Consider the following 18225-nt stretch of genomic DNA (forward strand, 5'->3'; position numbering starts at 1 on the left):
AAGAACAAGAAAAGTTGCATTTACTGACACGCCGTTACTTTTACAAGATACTAGCGAATTTAAAGTCACCGTAAGGTCCGAGACGTTACTTTTTCATTTGCTTGTGTTTTAATTTAATTGAGAGAGAGAGAGAGAGAGAGAGAGAGGACACGTAACGCAAAACGCAGGGAACAACGGTGACAAATAAGCAAAAGGAAAGAGACGGTGGTGGAACCTTCAGAAACAAATTTGTTGAGTGAGTGAGAGAGAATATATATAGAGAGAGAAAGTTGGAATATTTATATATATATATATATATATATATAAACATCAGATCTTTCATCTTTCTCTTCCTCCTCCACCCCCACCTCCATTGCGGCTTCACCGAGAATTTTCTCGAGAATAACTCGGAAATTTTCTCGGAAACAACTGAATCTCGCAAATACCTGTTTATATCCTTACCGTTTCGCCAGCACGCTGTATCTAGGGAATAGCTCTGCCAGATCTCTCGTTAGGGTTTTCGGGAAGGTTAGTTTCGATTCTTGATTCTTTTTGGCTGGAAATTTGTTTTTTTTTATATATATACACATGTTCAATACTTCAATCACATATTTGTATGTGTACGTTTAGTTTTCAGATTAGAGAAAAAAAAAAAAAAAAGTGTTTTTTTGTTAAATATAATGTGAGATCTGATGGATTGTAAACTGGCATTGTAGAAGTTTATTGATTTCTCATTTCTTGGAGATTTAATGTTGCATAAAAGTGAGCATCGGTGGTCATATACTCTGGTTTCATTGGTTTTTCTAGGTTTAATAAGAGCTCTTCATCTGATGATTTATGCACATTTCACCTGAGTTCGAGTTCTTTCAGCAGGAATTTTAATAAATACAGGACAGAGCAATTTATTTCGAAACGAAAAAACTAAGCATGGAAGATGGTGAAGAATATGTGATTATGGTTAAAATTGTCTCTATTCAAAGAGGAAAGTGTCGATTTGTGGTTGTAGTCTGCATTATCGCTAATAAAAAAGGAAAGCATCTATCTATAGTTGTACACTTTTTTTGTTGCATTCAGCAGATTCAGATCTGTTTATATCTCAACATTATTGTAATACTGTTTGGAATGGTAGAAATTCTGTTTGGCTATAGTGAGAGTTATCAGGCTAAGTGGAAGTAAAAGTTGTCTCTCTAAAGTTTTGAGTTTCCCCTGGAACTTGGGGGAAATTATTTGAGGAAATGGAAGGAAAACAGGGTTGTACTGTATTTATTTATTTATTTATTTTTCATGGGGAAAAAATATAACTGAGAAGCTGTCACATCAGAGTGAAATTGGCTCTTTGGTCTTTATTGGGTTTACATTGATTGCACTAAACTGCATCTCTTTTAATTATTTCATGTCATTGATTTTAGTTATAACTGGATATTGTTTTATCTAATTGACATTTGGATACTTATCTAGTGACTTCTGAATTTGATGGTGTAGAGCAATATGGATTTTGATAAGTTTGCTGGCAATATTGTTTCTTCCTCTGAAGCTTAGGTCCAAGGCCCTTCCTCTTGTGCCTGACTGCAATGTCAGGTATGTGTACATGTTACATAATTTCGGAGTAGGGTGGTAAAGCTACTAGCCTCTCAATGGTAATGTCATGCCGTTATTTACTTATGAAGGTATGCCTAACTGGTTTCCTTAATCTGTCATTTTCTAGGCCTAGAAGGATTGGGAGCTTTTGATGAAATTAGAGAAAGGAGATCAGATTTTGAGAACTCTGAAGATGAGAGACGGCGATCTAAAATTGGTGCTCTGAAAAAGAAGGCGATAAATGCGTCAAATAAGTTCACTCATTCTCTCAAGAAAAGGGGGAAAAGGAAAATTGATTACAGGGTTCCTTCAGTTTCCATAGAGGATGTACGTGATGCAAATGAGGAGAGTGCTGTCCAGGAATTGCGTCAAAAACTCCTTGACAAAGATCTGCTCCCACCTAGGCATGATGAATATTACACTTTGTTGAGGTCAGTCAACTATTCACTTCTTATTTTTTTAGTTTTTGGTAGGCATTAACTTCTTAAAAGCAAGTGTATTCACCTCGGTTTTCTAATTCAACTGATCCAGGGTACTTCTGAAAATTGAAGTGAAAAACTATTGTGTTCTACATATGATTTGATAATAATTAATTGTGCACATGCACTTCCTTTTATTAACACATGCACAAAATAAGTAAACTTTAGAATTTAGTAAATGACCTCTTAATTTGACGATGTTGGTTATATCTCCATAATTTAGGACCAACTCATGTGCTGAAATGACGTGCGAGCCAGTGGTTTTGATAGGGTTGTTTATGCACTGTCCAAGTAGGTCAAGTGGTATCTAGTTGGTTTCTTAAACTTGATGCCTGGGGCTCAAGTTCCCTTGTTGCATAGTCAAATTCAATACGGTTGTTTGTGTGGTAGCTTGTGTATATAATGTGGTGAACTGGTTTTGAATTTTCTTTTTTGGGTGCAATTTTCCTTTTTTTAATTATTTATATCCACCATCACTGATTTAATCCGAACTTGTTCATCTCCTTTGTGTAGATTCTTGAAAGCTAGAGATTTTAACATTGAAAAAACAATTCAGATGTGGGAAGAAATGCTTAATTGGAGGAAAGAGTATGGAACAGACACCATACTGGAGGTAATTACATTGATACACCCCACCCAACTTAAAATTTCACATTGAAGTCTCTCGGCTTGAAAACCATGATGTATTTTATTGTGCAGTTAGATAAGAATACCAATCAAACTTTCTTCATATGCCATAGTTTTTTACTTTTTATTATACAGTGAATGCTTCAGTACAGTTTTAAGAGTATTCTTTATTGCATTCTTATAAGAAGTTCAACAGTAACAGACTTATTTTAATGGCACTGCTAATATACTCATATTTGAACTTCTGTGAGCACTTCCGTTGTATCTGAGCTCTGAGCTCTCCTGGTCATCTTATGATTAGAAGGCCCATATTTTTTAACATTATATCTATTTTTGTTACACTTTTTTGCTTTTTGACCTTATAATCATGTTAAACCAACATATATCAGGACTTCGAATATGAAGAGCTGGAAGAAGTCATGCAATATTACCCTCACGGCTACCATGGAGTTGATAGGGAAGGCAGGCCTGTTTATATTGAGAGACTTGGGATAGCTCACCCAAGTAAGCTTATGCGCATCACCACAATTGATCGCTACTTGAAATATCATGTCCAAGAGTTTGAGAGGGCCCTACATGAGAAATTCCCCGCATGTTCGATCGCGGCAAAGAGGCAGATCAGTTCAACAACAACAATTTTGGACGTGCAAGGCTTGGTATGTTGACCCTATAACTGGATAGTCTTTGCCAAAACAAATGTAATATGTTGCTGCAAACTTCTAGAGTTTTTTAATTTTATTTTTTATTGACAGATCTTCATTAGCTTTTAAGAATATGAATGTAATATTGATTTCTAATCATTTATGGATACTTGTTCACTTGCACCTTTAATAGCTAGAATAACTTACCAACGGGCCAGTGGCCTAGCGGTATTAGCCTATTACTTCCCAAAGGGAGGTCAAGGGTTCAGTTCAAGTCTTGGAAGAGATGTGTGTGTGAGTACCAACTAGGAAAAAAAAAAGAAGAAGCTAGAATAACTTGGTGCTCATGGTTTATTTACCAGTATCATGTTAAATGTACAGAGAAAAAACTGAATGGGGCATAAAGAAGGAATTTTTATTTACCAGTAGAATCTTCAGAGATTTTCTTCCTGCACTTGTGACCAGATATTGTCATGCTTATGTATTGAACTTAAGTTGTAATAGATCACTATATTGTGTTATACAGGGAGTTAAAAATTTCACTAGGACAGCTACAAGTCTCTTGAGCGCCATGACAAAAATTGACAACAGTTACTATCCTGAGGTATCCTAACTCTTTAAAGTGAAGTTTTATTTTCCATTGTTGTATTGGCCTACAATTACTTCTTAAATTGATCTACAGACGCTACATCGAATGTTCATTGTTAATGCCGGTCCTGGCTTCAAGAAGGTGCTTTGGCCTGGTGCACAAAAGTTCCTCGATGCTAAAACTATTGCAAAAATACAGGTAAAGGACATGATACCTTATGCTTTGGCATCCGTTTGTCTATTTGCTTCAATATTAACTATTAACTGACTTCAGACTCATATTCCAAACTTTTAGGTGCTGGAACCTAAATCCTTGTGCAAACTAATTGAAGCCATTGACTCAAGGTTGGTTTGTTTTCCCCTGATTTTTCTTGTTGATTTTCACCGATAAGGGCTTCTGAGTCCTTGATATTTCTTTTATTCTTATTCAGTCAATTGCCTGATTTCTTGGGTGGCTCATGCGCATGCCCTGCTGAGGGAGGGTGCCTTAGGTCTCATATGGGTCCATGGAATGATCCTGAAGTTATGAAGGTATTCATACTCTAAATTATGGGTTTTTTATTTTTTATATATTTTTATATTATATACCCTAAGCAAAATGTATGCTAGCCTTGAAATTTATCTTGCCTTGGTAGTTTGAGATTAACCAAACAAATTCTGAGTTAGGACTGTTTGTCCCATTTGTAGCTTGTACATAATGCAGAAGCAACATTTGTGAGGCAGATTACCAGAGTATCTAGTGGCCAACAGAAAATTGGCTCATATATTCAAATACGCCCACTGAAGGCAAGTTTCAGGCTTTCCATATGCAGTATGTTGATGTGTCATTATCTTCTTTTTGTTATCCTATATAAATATAATTTAATTTGGATTACCAGGGGAGAATTAGTGATACATTAACAGCAGAATCAGGATCAGATGTTGATGATTGTTGGTCTCCACCTATACAAAGTAGTTCCAGGTTTCCACGACTAGAACCTGTTGATGAAGAAGTGAGTAATGGGACCAGTGAACTTTTAATGTTGGGTGGCAAGTATCACCCATGATCTTGTGAAATCTAATATGTTAGACTAATGGGCACAGAATGAAACATAAGTAAATGTGACTTCCGATACATTAGTCTACACACATTCTCTCTCTCTCTCTCTCTCTATGTATATATATATATATCTGTGTGTGCGTGTGTGTATTATCTATGTGTGCTGCATGTGCATGCATCTAACTTCACGTTGTTATTTTTGTAGGCCAAGACATCCGATCCAACTGTCTACTACAGTTGTGATGATCATTTCAATCAGGTTGATGGAGCTATTGACACCGAGCGAGGACTCGGATGTTCTCAGGACCAATCACTTGAAATCCCCGGTATGCGGGATTCCAGAGAGGCAATACCAAATTCAGAAGGTATTATCAACAATAGCATGCTGTAATTATTTTTTGCTCTTTCCTCAAAGGGTATGCCAAATGTCATTCCTTTGTTGGAGGTTTACATCAAAAAGAAGTTGAAGTGTTTTGGTTGGATTTGAAATTCAAAATTTGATCATTTGTTCAGAATTATTATGTTCTTGGTATCTGGTCTTTTAGAGGATAATCAGTTTTAGTTGGTAGTAGTGGTTATGACTTGAGTTTTGTGTTGCAGTATACAAGGGAAAAACTATTTTTTTTTTCTTTCTTTGTGCCTTTCCTTCTTTCAGACTAGTTTTGTAATATTAATTATTGTAAAATTAGAAAAGATTTCCAACTCATTCACATGTCTTGAATTGTAGCGGTATAGATTCATATGTTTATGTTGTACATGAATGCAATTTTCCAATGCATTCATGTATTCAGTATGAGAATGTTAAGATAGATTATAGGGTTGACTGGAGGAGATAAAAAATTGCTGTGTGAGATGCCAGTAAGAAAAGGAATATTAGTTTATAGAGGAAGTTTGAGACTGAGAAGTGGCGGCAAAACTAACATGGGGAGGAGTTATTAGAAAGGATTTAAATTTTTTAATATAATTGGAGAAATGATTTTCCAATGCATTCATGTATACAGTATGAGAATGTTAAGATAGATTATAGGGTTGACTGGAGGAGATAAAAAATTGCTGTGTGAGATGCCAGTAAGAAAAGGAATATTAGTTTATAGAGGAAGTATGAGACTGAGAAGTTCAAAACTAACATGGGGCGGAGTTATTAGAAAGGATTTAATTTTTTTAATGTAATAGCAGAAATGACTTGTAATAAAAAAATATATATATGGAAAAAGAGATTTCATGTAGATGACTCCCCATTCATATGGAATACAAGCAAGGATGATAATGATTATTATAAAGCTTCTTCTATTTCTTTTGTCCTTTTTTTTTTTTGGGTACTTCCAGAAGGCAAATTAATTTTCAAGTGCCGATTGGTTGCAACAGAAAATTAATTTGAATCGTAATGTAATAGATTCCAATTTTATAGTCACAAGTTGTTACCTGTCATCCCTATCTTGGGAATTTATCTGATATATATGTTTTCAGACAATCCAGCGACAAAGAGGAGGTTCCGGTGTATGGCAAGAACACTGATATCTTGCATGTTCACACTGCTTGCATTTATTGTTAGCCTACCTTTTGAAATTTGGAGGCGGCAGAACAACATTCATCCATCTAATGTGATAGAAGACAAACCAGACAGCCCTGCACCTGCTGCTGAAGTTGTCAGCGAAGATCGTATCCTTCCATGCTTACAGCGCGTTCAGAGACTCGAAACGTTAATGAAAGAACTCGACAAGAAGCCTGCTGAAATCCCTTTGGAGAAGGAGCAAATGCTTCTGCAATCTTTGGATAGGATCAAGTCTGTTGAGTATGATCTTGAGAAAACCAAAAGTGTAAGCCTGTTTCTACTTGGCTGAGATGTCTTACCATTGGAAGCTTAAATATATTGATTCAGGCTTATTTTTGTTGCAGGTGCTACATGCTACAATGGTGAAGCAACTTGAGATTACAGAGTTACTGGAGAATCTGCAGGAGTCCAAGTTCCGTGTAAGTCTCTTTGCAATATTTTTGTATTGTGAACGACACATTAATAAATTGATTGATTACTGGTTTACGTGTGTCTCCCATTTTCTGAAATTAAAATCATTTGATGCACAATTAGATTATGTTATTGGCTAATTATCAATATGAGTTGTCGGTATTATTTATACTAATTAATGGGTATGACGTTGATTTGATTAAAAAGATCAATGAGTTTAGTATCTCAAGTCCCAATTTGAGCTCGTCAGCTTTGTTTCGTTCTGAAAGAATGAAGTGAAGAAAGGAAAAATTGATCATCCTTTTCTTACTCTAAACACAGGGTGTATGTTATGGATAAGCCTTAACCATGCTTCTGGTTTCCAAATGTTGATACATTACTTCATTTTCTTCCCTCTTATCGTTCTGCTTATAATCCGATCTTCGTACTAAAGTTGTGACAGTGGTAAGGTTGTTTTGTTGCAGCATCGAAGGTTGTTTTGTTGAACTATTGAAGATCGAAAACAAGCTACATGGGTGGACTTGGCATTACAGGAGGCTGAAGAACATCAGGGCAGACAATCTTTTCTTTTTTACCTTTTCATAGTGAGTACTTGACATAACCTACAGTTATAACTCTGGGTTGTTCCCCTAAGATATGAGACATTGTAGAGAAAAAAGAAAAAAGAAAAAGCTTAATGCAAAGTTTTTTACAGCGCGGCATCTTTTGTTTCTTTGTTGAAATAACTGTGGCATTATTTTATCTAATAAACAGTAAATAAGCGCACGCCCTAGGCTAGACTTGTTGTGTCCAGATAAAAGACATTTGTTCCACCTACACGGGGCATTTGGAGGAGAAGACTAGAAACACACTCATCAAGCATTCTGTCAAGTACAATGTTGTTGTTGTTGTTGTTGCTCTGTCCTAAGCTTTTCATCTTGACACAGGTTTTACTCTTCAAATAGACAGTATGCAAGTTGCAAATACCGTGACACGCACACAAAATTAGGTTTTTTTTCGAATTGTAAAGCAAAAACACCCCCTTTTGCCCACGCCTCTGTCAATGGTCTTTGATAAATGCCTTTTTTTTTATTTTTTATTTGGGTGCATTTATTTATTTATTTTCATTCAATATACAGTATTTTCCATAGCATATGGAACATGAAACTTGGGTGTGGTTTATGATCTATTTGGTCGATACCAATACCAATACCATTTGCAACAGTGGAAGCTTAATAGAACATAACTATATGGTTTTGAAGGGATTGGACCCTGACCTTTTCTTCATTGCCTTGGGAGATATAACAAGTGAGTCTCCTCAATTTGGTTTTCCAAGTCTGCCTGAAATTAGCATCAAAGATTGTAGTAAAAAAGAATGTGTTTAAGAAAATAAGAACCTATAAATCCAAAAACAGGCAGACATATATATACAGAGAGAGAGAGAGAGAGAGAGAGAGAGAGAGAGAGAGAGAGCACCACTTAATACCTTTAGACGTGGCCTCCAATACAACAAAATAGGAAAGAAAATGAATATTAAGTTTATATATATATATATAAAAAAATGCCGACTATGATGAGGGGCTGGGGCTCCCTTGTTCACATGACTTGTATGAGAGTTTATGACGTTGGGGGTTAGTTGAACCCCACCAAACTTGGTTGTTGAAACTTGAAATACGAACATGAACCATTTAAGGCAAATGGTGGTATGGAAATAAATAAACTCCACTTGTATCTTGACATCAAATATAATTCTTATGTTGTAATAATTTAAAGGGGTTTTTGGAGAATTAAATGGAAAAAAGAAATCATGTAAAGAAACTTACTGGTGGAATGAGGATATACAAACCAAGTAAAAATTATAGAGGGTAGAAAAACAAAAATGAAAATGTTAAGAAAATCCAAAACTGCAAAATAATAAGTTAAAAAAGTAACATAAGAAGACAACAATCTTTATATTTAATTAGGTACCTCATTAGAGGTAATATTGTAAAGGACAAAGTGAGAAAAACACCCTAATGTTTGAATTTGGATAAATATAACCCCTAAAGTTTTTTTTGGGTGCATAATTGGGTTAAATTTGAAAAAATGATCACTATTTGGTTACAAATTTAGCTATGTGCATTGTAGATGACATTTTAAAATATAAAATTCTGAAAATACCTTTTTCTTTTCAATAATGTCCTAAGGAAAAAGAAAAAAAAAAAAAAAAAAAAGACACTTTAGTCATTTCACATTTAATTATTTTTTACCATTTTTTTTTTATTAGATATAGAGGAAAATTTTAGTATTTTCAGCATTCAAGACGTTGTTTGTTCAAAAATTGAATGTTAAGAATTTTTTAGAATGTATAGGGAGTTATACAATCCATATGCATACCATAGAAGTGTTTTTCGCTCGTAACCCTATTGTAAATTTGTGTATATTTGCTTGAACTTTTAAAAATAAAAATATTTTTTATTTTTATAATAAAAAATAAAAAAAGAGAGAGAAAAAATAATAATAACATTTTTTTATATGTAAGGGTATGGGAAGTAGAAAATATATTACTGACAAAAGGTTGAATTGAGTGGTGTGTCCACCTCTTAAAGGGATGTTGATCGAGGAGGATTCAATTCTTGGGCATGTTTGTGCAAGTAATTTTAACGATCATTTAACTAAAAAAAAAAGTAATTTTAACGATCTAAAAAAATATAAAAAATAATAATTGAAGACGACTAAGATGAATACATAAATTGAAACAAATTTAGTTTAAATTTTTAATTATATTTTCTTTAATTCCAATTCTAATTGGATTCATACTTCCAAAAATAGTATTTTAGGATTTTAGGTTCACGTGGTATTCCTCAATAGCCTAGTGAATTTGTGGATTCAGTGAATTTTGGAGTACCAAAAAAAAAAAAAAAAGGGACATTAATAATGATGATGTAGCATGGTAAGGACTATGACACTTTGGAGAGATTTGTTTAACATTTATTAACACTTGATTTTTGATCCAATAATATCTAAATGTCAATCTAAATTCATTTCAAGAGGGTCACCAATAGAAACTATTATTGGACTTGTTGATGAGACTACTAAAAATTTATTTAAAATAACAAATATTTATGATGTTTATATATTTGAAAAGTGCCTGTGATGATGTTAATAGAGATATTAAATGGTGGGACTTGGAGAATAAAGGAATCAAAATAGTTGTAAAGAAACAAATGAATCTTTGTAATTAAATTTAAGCTTATTCACAAACACAAATGGAATATAAAAGTGGATCTGTAATGAAGTGAATCAATGGTCAAAATAATATAAAATAAATAAAAGAAAAAAAATTGTTAAAGAATTAAATGTCCTTTAACAATTGTTTTACTTTTAAAAAATTCAAAATTTAAATTATTTTGAGTATTTTGAATTGAAATAAAAATATCATGTTTCTTCTCTGCTGCTTCTGCTTCCACTTACATTTCAGGTGTGTGTCTGTGTGTGTCAATTCTTAGGAACTGTCTCCGTATACACCAACACACAGTCACACACTATAGCAGTATGTAATTATATGTGTGTTTGGTGCAGATGACCATTTCCACGCAGTGTTTAGTAAATAATATACTTTCAATTCGTCATATGATTTATGTTCCTCTCAGTTATTATCCTCAGTGTTTCGCATTGTGTTCACACTTCACAAGTTGAATGGTCAGACCTAGGTCAAATAAATATGATATATGTGCTTTTCATGGGAAAAAAGAAATATATGTGATTTATGTTGCTTCTTGGCTCCAGGGATCTCAGACCACAGTCCCATCTTGGTTTCCTTGAATTTCAACATCCCAAAAAGGAACATCCCATTCAGGTTTTTCAATGCCTGGAGCAATCATCCCTTTTTCCTACCATCAGAGGCACAACAACGTTCCAATGTGTCCACAAACTCAAATTGTGTTCAGCAAGTGTGGCAAACTTACATCAGAGGCACAACAATGTTCCAATGTGTCCACAAACTCAAATTACAGGAAAAAAGCCCTCAAAACTAACTGCAAAAAGAAATTCACAGATATTGACTTGAAGCTACATGCAGTCAAATTGGAGCTCGATGCTTGCCAAACTGACCTTGACACAGATCCAAGTAATGAAGAACTCAGACATATGGAAAAAAATTTAACAAGTGAATATCTAAGGTTGGCCAAGCACCAAGAAGACATGATGAGGCAGAAATCAAGAATAACTTGGCTAAAGTTGGGTGACAGTAACACCTCCTACTTCCATAAATCCCTCTCCTCCAGAAATAACAGAAAGAAAATTGTATCTCTCACCACTGAAAATGGTCAGGTCCAAACAGATTGTGAAGCCATCAAGTCTGAAGTTGTAAATCACTTCAAGAACCTGCTTGGTTGCTCTCCCCCTACTACTCATAGCATCTCTGATCTGCAGCCCTTCTTTACCAAATTGGTTCCTGACCACCTACACAGTATTTTGGATGGCATTCCTGCTAATAGTGAAATTCAGCTATGTATGTTCAGGCTCAGCAAGGATAAAGCCCCCGGCCCTGATGGTTACAATGCTGCATTCTTCCAAAGAGCTTGGGAAATTGTGGGGAACTCTGTTACCAAGGCAGTTGCTGAATTCTTTAGGAATGGCAAAATGTTGTCTGAAGCAAACAATACTTACATTGCTTTGGTTCCAAAATGAAAAAATCCAACCTCCATACATGACTACAAACCAATATCTTGCTGCAACTCCATCTATAAATGCATATCCAAAATTCTGGCATCCAGGTTACAGCTTTCTCTACCATACATTATTGATATGGCACAATCAGCCTTTATAAATGGGAGGAAGATCACAGATCCCATTCTTCTAGCTCATGAGCTATTAAGAGGTTACCACATTGAGTCCTCCACTGCCAAATGTGTTATCAAGATAGATCTAAAGAAAGCATTTGATTCAGTCAAATGAGATTTTATCCTAAGTTGTCTCAAGCTACTTAACTTCCCAACCAAGTTCATCTCACTATTACAGGCTTGCTTCACTTCACCCTCTTTCACCATTGCCCTCAATGGAGAATTCCAAGGGTTTTTCAAAGGTAAGAGGGGATTAAGACAAGGTGATCCCATCTCTCCCTTCCTATTTGTTATTGTCATGGACACTTTATCATCCATCATTAATGAATATGTAAGGAGAGCTCACACATTCAAATTCCATTGGAAATGTGGTGCATTGAAGATCACTCACCTCTCCTATGCTGATGACCTCTTTCTGTTTTGTCATGGAGACATCACCTCAGTATCAGTGTTGAAATCTGCCCTTGATCACTTTTGTTGTATGTCAGGTTTGGACATCAATCTATCCAAGAGCAATGTTTACTTCTCTGGAACTGATCCTCACACTGAAGCTGCAATTACAGCCATGCTAGGAATTGGGATTGGATCCCTCCCAGTCCAATACTTAGGTGTTCCACTCATATCCACCAACCTCAAATTAGGCCATTGCAGCATACTTATTGAAAAGATCACAAACAGGATTTCACATTGGTCTTCAAAGTCACTCTCCTATGCAGGCAGACTCCAACTTATCAAGGTTGTATTGGTCTCAACACAAGTATACTGGGCAAGCATCTTCATCCTACCCAAAGCTGTAATCAATGAGCTCAACAAAATATTTAGGTTTTTCCTCTGGTCAGGTCATGAAATGAAATCCACAGGAGCAAAACTTACTTGGAGTAAAGTTTGTTTACCTAAGAAGGAAGGGGGTTTTGGCATTCCAAACTTGGAAATATCAGACAAAGCTGTCATCCTAAGGTATATTTGGGATCTTCATTCAAACAACCATGACAGAATTTAGATCACTTGGTGTAGGGTTCACCTCATCAAGTCAAGAAACTTTTGGACAATCAACTTCCCTCACCCTTGCTCTTGGAGTTGGAGGAAGATTTTGCAGCATAGGCACATTAATAGACAGCTTCTTAAGCACAGGATTGGCAATGGCTCAGGGACCTCATTTTGGTTTGATAACTGGTCCTCAGGTGGACCTCTCTACAATCGTTTTCCACTAACAATTCTTACTGATGCAGGTTTTAATGAATCAACCACAGTCGACACCTTCATACAAAACTCATCTTGGTCATTTCCTACAAGTCTTACATCTGCCATTCCTGAGTTATTATTTCAGCCCTCGCCATGTTCTTCAAGAAGTGATAGCAAGATATGGCTAGCCTCCCCAAATGGCGAGTTCAGTTTTAAGCACATAGCATTCTTCATCATAGAGCACTCGCAAGCAGTCCATTGGCACAACCTAGTTTGGATTTCTCCTACAATCCCTAGGATGAAATTCAATCTATGGTTAGCTGTGCAATCCAGGTTACCTACCATTGATAGCAGATCAATGTCCAACCACATCAACCTTTGTGCTCTATGTCAATCACAATCGGAATCACACCAGTATTTATTCCTCACGTGTTGTTTTGTGTCTCCTATCTGGTGATTCATCAAAATCAGGTGTAACTTCTTCATTGTTATCACTAACTGGGAAGATCTTATTCAATTGATGTTTACGCAATGGAAACAGAACTCCCCAGTAAATCTTCATCGCAAATTATGTTTCTCATCCATAGTTTATCATAATTGGGAGGAAAGAAATGAAAGAATTTTCAGAGGGAAGAGATCATCTCAAAGAATGGTGCTCGCTCGAATCACAGCAACTATCACTGCAACACTCAAATTGGGATTCTTGCAAGACTGTGCCACGTCGAAGAAGATCCTCTCAGATTGGAATCTTTCCCCGACTTGCTGCCGTCCTCCTCCAAGGCCACCAGACTGACAATTTCTCCGATCATCATCTTCGCTAGGGCTACTCACCGGATTGTTCCCTAATACCCCCAATTAACGGCCAAACAAGCCGTTAATTTCAGTTATTAGGTTGAAACTGGGCCTTCCCTTATTGGGCCAATTTTTGGCTTTTGTTATTTCTTCTTTGGTATTATCTACTTTCTTAATAAATTTGCTTTATTTTCCAAAAAAAAAAAAGAAAGAAATATGCCAGGTTGAACGAAGAAGTGTTGATGAAAGTTCGAAAAGGGATGAGATTATTTCACGGTATGTAAAGAATACCAAGATCAAACCCTAGTAACTCGAGCTCGAAAGCTATTATGTTGGCGAGTAGGCTTTTTGGTCTGTCTCTATGACTAAATATTGCTCCTATTTATACTACTTATCTACCTGGTTAAAGACTTTCGATCACGAGGATCGGTCCTTTTTTGCCCAGGAGGCTAATGACCTTTCTCCTAATGGAACACCGGTAGTTGGCCCGAGGCAAACCTATGCCTCTATTCGAGGAGGTAATGATGCTTCACATTTAATGCGGATCCTATCAACATGTTGGCGCATTTAAGGCACCGTCCATCCTTCCTGCCAAGAGCACGATTACAAGTAATAAACATCATTTCCCCCCTGTGCTGACCTTGAAGTGAGGCGATTCCTTAAACCCCAGCCATCTGTCCACTGATTCTTGGATTCCCGAAGTCAGAGATGAGAAAGAGGGACTTATCCGAGGTTCTGCCTTCTGAACCCCCGAGGCTCCATCCTAGCTCCACACCTGGAGTTCTTTATCCGGGGAGCTCGAGGTGGGAAGTTTTTCTTTGGTTCAGAATTCCTTTTGTAGGAGGGAGCTTCGAAGATAGGAAAAGGTGGGACCCATCCAATTGGAGCGAGATACCTTTACAAGAGAGTAAATGGGAGCGACCCCTTCATTGCATAGTATTTTACAGTTCTAGGACTAATCGATCGAGATCACCAGTCATTTCAGAGAAATGCCAGGCAAGTCCTGACATGGTCCACTTAGCACTGTCCGGGTGTGTCCTTTGGTAATAAATAATGCCACATGGGATGCTGATGTGGCATGATTATTTACGTAAAGTCGTAAACAAATGAATCCTTATAATTAAATTTAAACTTATTCGCAAAACACACAAATGGATATAAAAGTGGATTTGTAAAGAAGTGAAAATCAAGTGTCAAAATAAAATAAAATAAATAAAAGAAAAAAATATTGTTAAAGAATTAAATTTCCTTCAACAATTATTTTACTTTTTAAAATTTCAAATTTGAAATTATTTTGAGTATTTTGAATTCAAAAAAAAAAAAAATGATCGATGATTACTTTGATGAAAGTTTTTTTATTTTTTTAGCTCAAAAAAAATGAAAAATGTATCATTTTGACTAAACAAAATCTTACCAACTTTAACAATGCATAATCAGGAAGAATGATACAAAGAAGTATTTTAAATATTTTAAAAGTAGTAGCAGAACTAAAAATACTAACATAGACTATATAAATTATAAGATCATTGTTATTGTTGGCATACGTGTCACCTGCACGTGCCAAACAAGAATTTTGAACCGTTTATTTTTATTTTTATTATCTTATTACATTGTCCTGTCCAAACTAGGAAAGGTAAAGATGAAAATAGAATCGATTGATCTGTGTTGCTCCTCCAACTCTTCCTCCTCAGTGCTCGTGATTCTGTTTTTGTTCCTCTTCTCTGCTGCTTCTGCTTCCACTTACATTTCAGGTGTGTGTCTGTGTGTGTCAATTCTTGGGAACTCTCTCTGTATGCACAAACACACACTATATCAGTATGTATTTATATGTGTGTTTGGTGCAGATGACATTTTTGGGTCTGGCGCTTCCACCGGACGTAACCTGCTTCAGGCCAAGAAAGGTTTCTCTTCTTTTCAATTACAGCCTCTTCTACACAATTTATATGCATATATATTGAAATTATTTTGGGGTTCAATTATAGTGCATTTATCTTCCAGAATTTCATGACATTGAGCCAGCCTCTTCTGGTACTGTATATAATTTGTGTGAATTAATTAAATTAATGACATTGAAAGAGAATATGTAAATAAAACCATGCCATATTTTTTTAAGAAAAAAAAAAGAAAAAAAAAGAAAAAAAAAGAAGAAGAAGCAAACATGCTAGTTCTAAAAGGCTTCTATACCATAGTGAATTCAATGAACTCATCGTTTGATTAAAGTAAATAAATAACCCTTCTCTAAAAATTGTACCTACAAATGCATTGCGGGTACAAACAATGATCGATGTTTTAAAATTTTGTGTTGGATTAGGCCTACTTGACAACCACTGTTGCTTTATACTTTTGCTTTGAAGCGAAGCTGAAATAATATTTTCGCTTTAGAGTGTGTTCAACATTATTTCAAAAATTGTTTAGTAACGTAAATTTGTTACAAGATTTTTGGATGCAAAAACGTGAAAGCATATTTGGTAAAAAGTGTTGTAAGTTTGAAAAATTGAATGACTAGTTAAAAATGTTAATTTAGAAGATTTTTTTTTTTTGAACCGTGCTTTCCTACAGTACGTGTGGAAGCAAACAAAAAGTATTATTTTGATGCTTCTGATTTTGGCCTCAATTTTAGAAGCATTTCGATACTATTCAAATGACAACAATCGTTACCAAATATGCTTCATGTTTTTGCTTTGCTATAGTACATTAGCAAAAGCAAAAAACACGAAGCAAAAATATTAGTCAAACAGGCCCTTAATGATAGACTTATAGTCATGTCAGTCATCAACAAAAACCTTCTATCATTTTCCTATCTGAAATGATTTTAGATTAGATTTTCAGGTAACAATGGCCTAACAATACCTTGATTCATGTGATTTGCAGCTTGCCCTGTGAGCTTTGAGTTTCTGAACTACACAATTTGAGGATATCAAAGACGGATTGGACCAGACCCGACTCGCGAGTGAATGATCAGGTTGGATGGTAGGTCCGAGCCCAAGCAAAAAGGGTAGCGTAATAAACCCAACACCCACGAACGAAGGATCGGACCGAACAGTTTAACCCAGCCCATAACGCAACACTGAAAGTCAGACCCAAAAGGAAGAAAGCCCTTGAATAAGAGCCCTATGTAATAAGTTGGTTAGAGTATTTGTAATGGTCTATAAATAGACCATTACGAGTAGAGAAAGGAGAAGATGATTTTTTGGAATTTTCATTTTGTTGAAGTGTAAGAATTCTAGAGAGAGAAAGATGAGTGAATCTCTTGCATCTTCAATTGGCGCCGTCTGTGCGAAAACGTTAAAAGCTAATTCATGTTTGATCAACGTCATGTTGATTCCGACTGATTGATGATGACGAAGCTTGATTTGTAGAAGTTTAGTCTAGATCTAAGAGATTGCGGTTGGTTCTTGAGAGATTCTGGATTCTTGATTGATTCTGAGAGATTGGTGTTAGGTTTATGCAGCCGTGATTCACTCTATTGCGGCTCGATCCGACAAGCTCAGACGTCGAAAAAACTCTGATCTATCGAAAAGAAAGCAAAACTCGTAAAATTGGAATTCAGATCTGCCGTGATTCGCGTCAGCGAGACTCCGATCTAACTTAGAATTTACGATTCACGCCTTTGCTCCATTCTGGAATGATGACTGGGGGTAAGCACTCCAATACGGTAGAGAATGTCCAGCATATGAAACTTGATGAGTTGATGAGCATGATCGAAGCTCTCAGAAGAGAGAATGCTGATTTAAGGACTGAAATGCAGCGTTAAGAAGTTTCGGTGATTCTGCGACCGCTCCAGGCGGGAGAACAAGTTGCACGTACCGATGCGGCACATCACGGCGAGGAGGAAGGGAACAATCTGACAGATCTTCACCGCGAGGAAGTCCGGCCAAACGATTTGCCGCCAAATCCTTGTCGTATTGATGATCGTGAAGGATCAACTCACGTGGATCCACGGCGTGAGTAAATCAGGCGAAACGAAGCCATGACTTTTGATCCACATCATGAAACGCTCAGCCGAGGTGAAGCAATGGAGTTTGCTCATCACAAAGCTATGCCTCCATGGCACAGAGAGTTTGTTGAGGACAAATCATTCGATCCGACTTATCGGCCTTCCATGGCGACGTTCAACTATCGCGGCTCAGAGAGGAGATCTGTAGACCAGAGAGTAACCGCGGGGTTCCAGAGAGAAAATGAAGCACTCCGTTCAGCAGCTCGAACGGTTAATTCACCGTTCACCGATGAGATTCTGAATGCTCCGAGTCCGAGGAAATTTTTCATGCCCGTTTTCATTCTGTTCGACGGAACGACCGATCCGATCGATCATGTGTATCACATCTAGTTGAAAATGGCTCTGAACACTGAGAATGACTCCTTGATGTGCAAGTGCTTCCCTACAAGTCTAGCTGGACCAGCGCTCAATTGGTTTAAGAACCTGTCGAGGGGCTCAGTGGACAGCTTCCGAAGCTTGTGTGATCGGTTCATAAGCCAATATTATGGAAAAAGCGTCCAGCAAAGGACATTTTGAGCCGATTCACAATGAAACAGCATGAGGATGAGCGTCTCCAGG

General features: G+C 36.4%; 1 protein-coding gene and 1 long non-coding RNA gene across 3 annotated transcripts; both read left to right on the forward strand.

Annotated features, from left to right (window-relative positions):
- The first annotated feature begins 221 nt into the window (after positions 1 to 221).
- On the forward strand, positions 222 to 7595 carry LOC132312299 (phosphatidylinositol/phosphatidylcholine transfer protein SFH13-like). 2 transcript variants are annotated; one of them, XM_059810607.1, is made up of 15 exons: positions 223 to 507; positions 1462 to 1557; positions 1685 to 1988; positions 2550 to 2649; positions 3053 to 3319; positions 3831 to 3908; positions 3987 to 4091; positions 4188 to 4237; positions 4324 to 4423; positions 4580 to 4678; positions 4771 to 4884; positions 5137 to 5296; positions 6399 to 6748; positions 6828 to 6902; positions 7359 to 7595. In XM_059810607.1, exons 2-15 carry the CDS (start codon positions 1551 to 1553, stop codon positions 7377 to 7379), a joined length of 1830 nt encoding a protein of 609 aa, XP_059666590.1. In that variant the 5' UTR covers positions 223 to 507; positions 1462 to 1550; the 3' UTR covers positions 7380 to 7595. The 2 variants fall into 2 exon arrangements, with proteins under 2 accessions (XP_059666591.1, XP_059666590.1); XM_059810608.1 differs by lacking the exon at positions 4771 to 4884 and having other exon boundaries at positions 222 to 507.
- Positions 7596 to 15309: 7714 nt separating this feature from the next.
- Positions 15310 to 17429, forward strand: LOC132314961 (uncharacterized). Its single transcript, XR_009483550.1, has 3 exons — positions 15310 to 15421; positions 15515 to 15571; positions 16542 to 17429. It is a non-coding gene; the product is annotated as an uncharacterized LOC132314961 (long non-coding RNA).
- Positions 17430 to 18225: the final 796 nt, after the last annotated feature.

This window comes from Cornus florida, unplaced genomic scaffold, assembly GCF_030987335.1.
Source record: "Cornus florida cultivar Cherokee Brave unplaced genomic scaffold, ASM3098733v1 CherokeeBrave_3.0.0_Hap2_Chr06, whole genome shotgun sequence".
Lineage (NCBI taxonomy): Eukaryota > Viridiplantae > Streptophyta > Magnoliopsida > Cornales > Cornaceae > Cornus > Cornus florida.

Bases quoted from the DNA above. Each gene is read 5' to 3' on its own strand.
- LOC132312299 (XM_059810607.1), top strand. The intron at 3,909-3,986 runs GTATCCTAACTC...ATTGATCTACAG, and splicing joins ACAACAGTTACTATCCTGAG to ACGCTACATCGAATGTTCAT. The intron at 4,885-5,136 runs GTGAGTAATGGG...TTATTTTTGTAG, and splicing joins TAGAACCTGTTGATGAAGAA to GCCAAGACATCCGATCCAAC.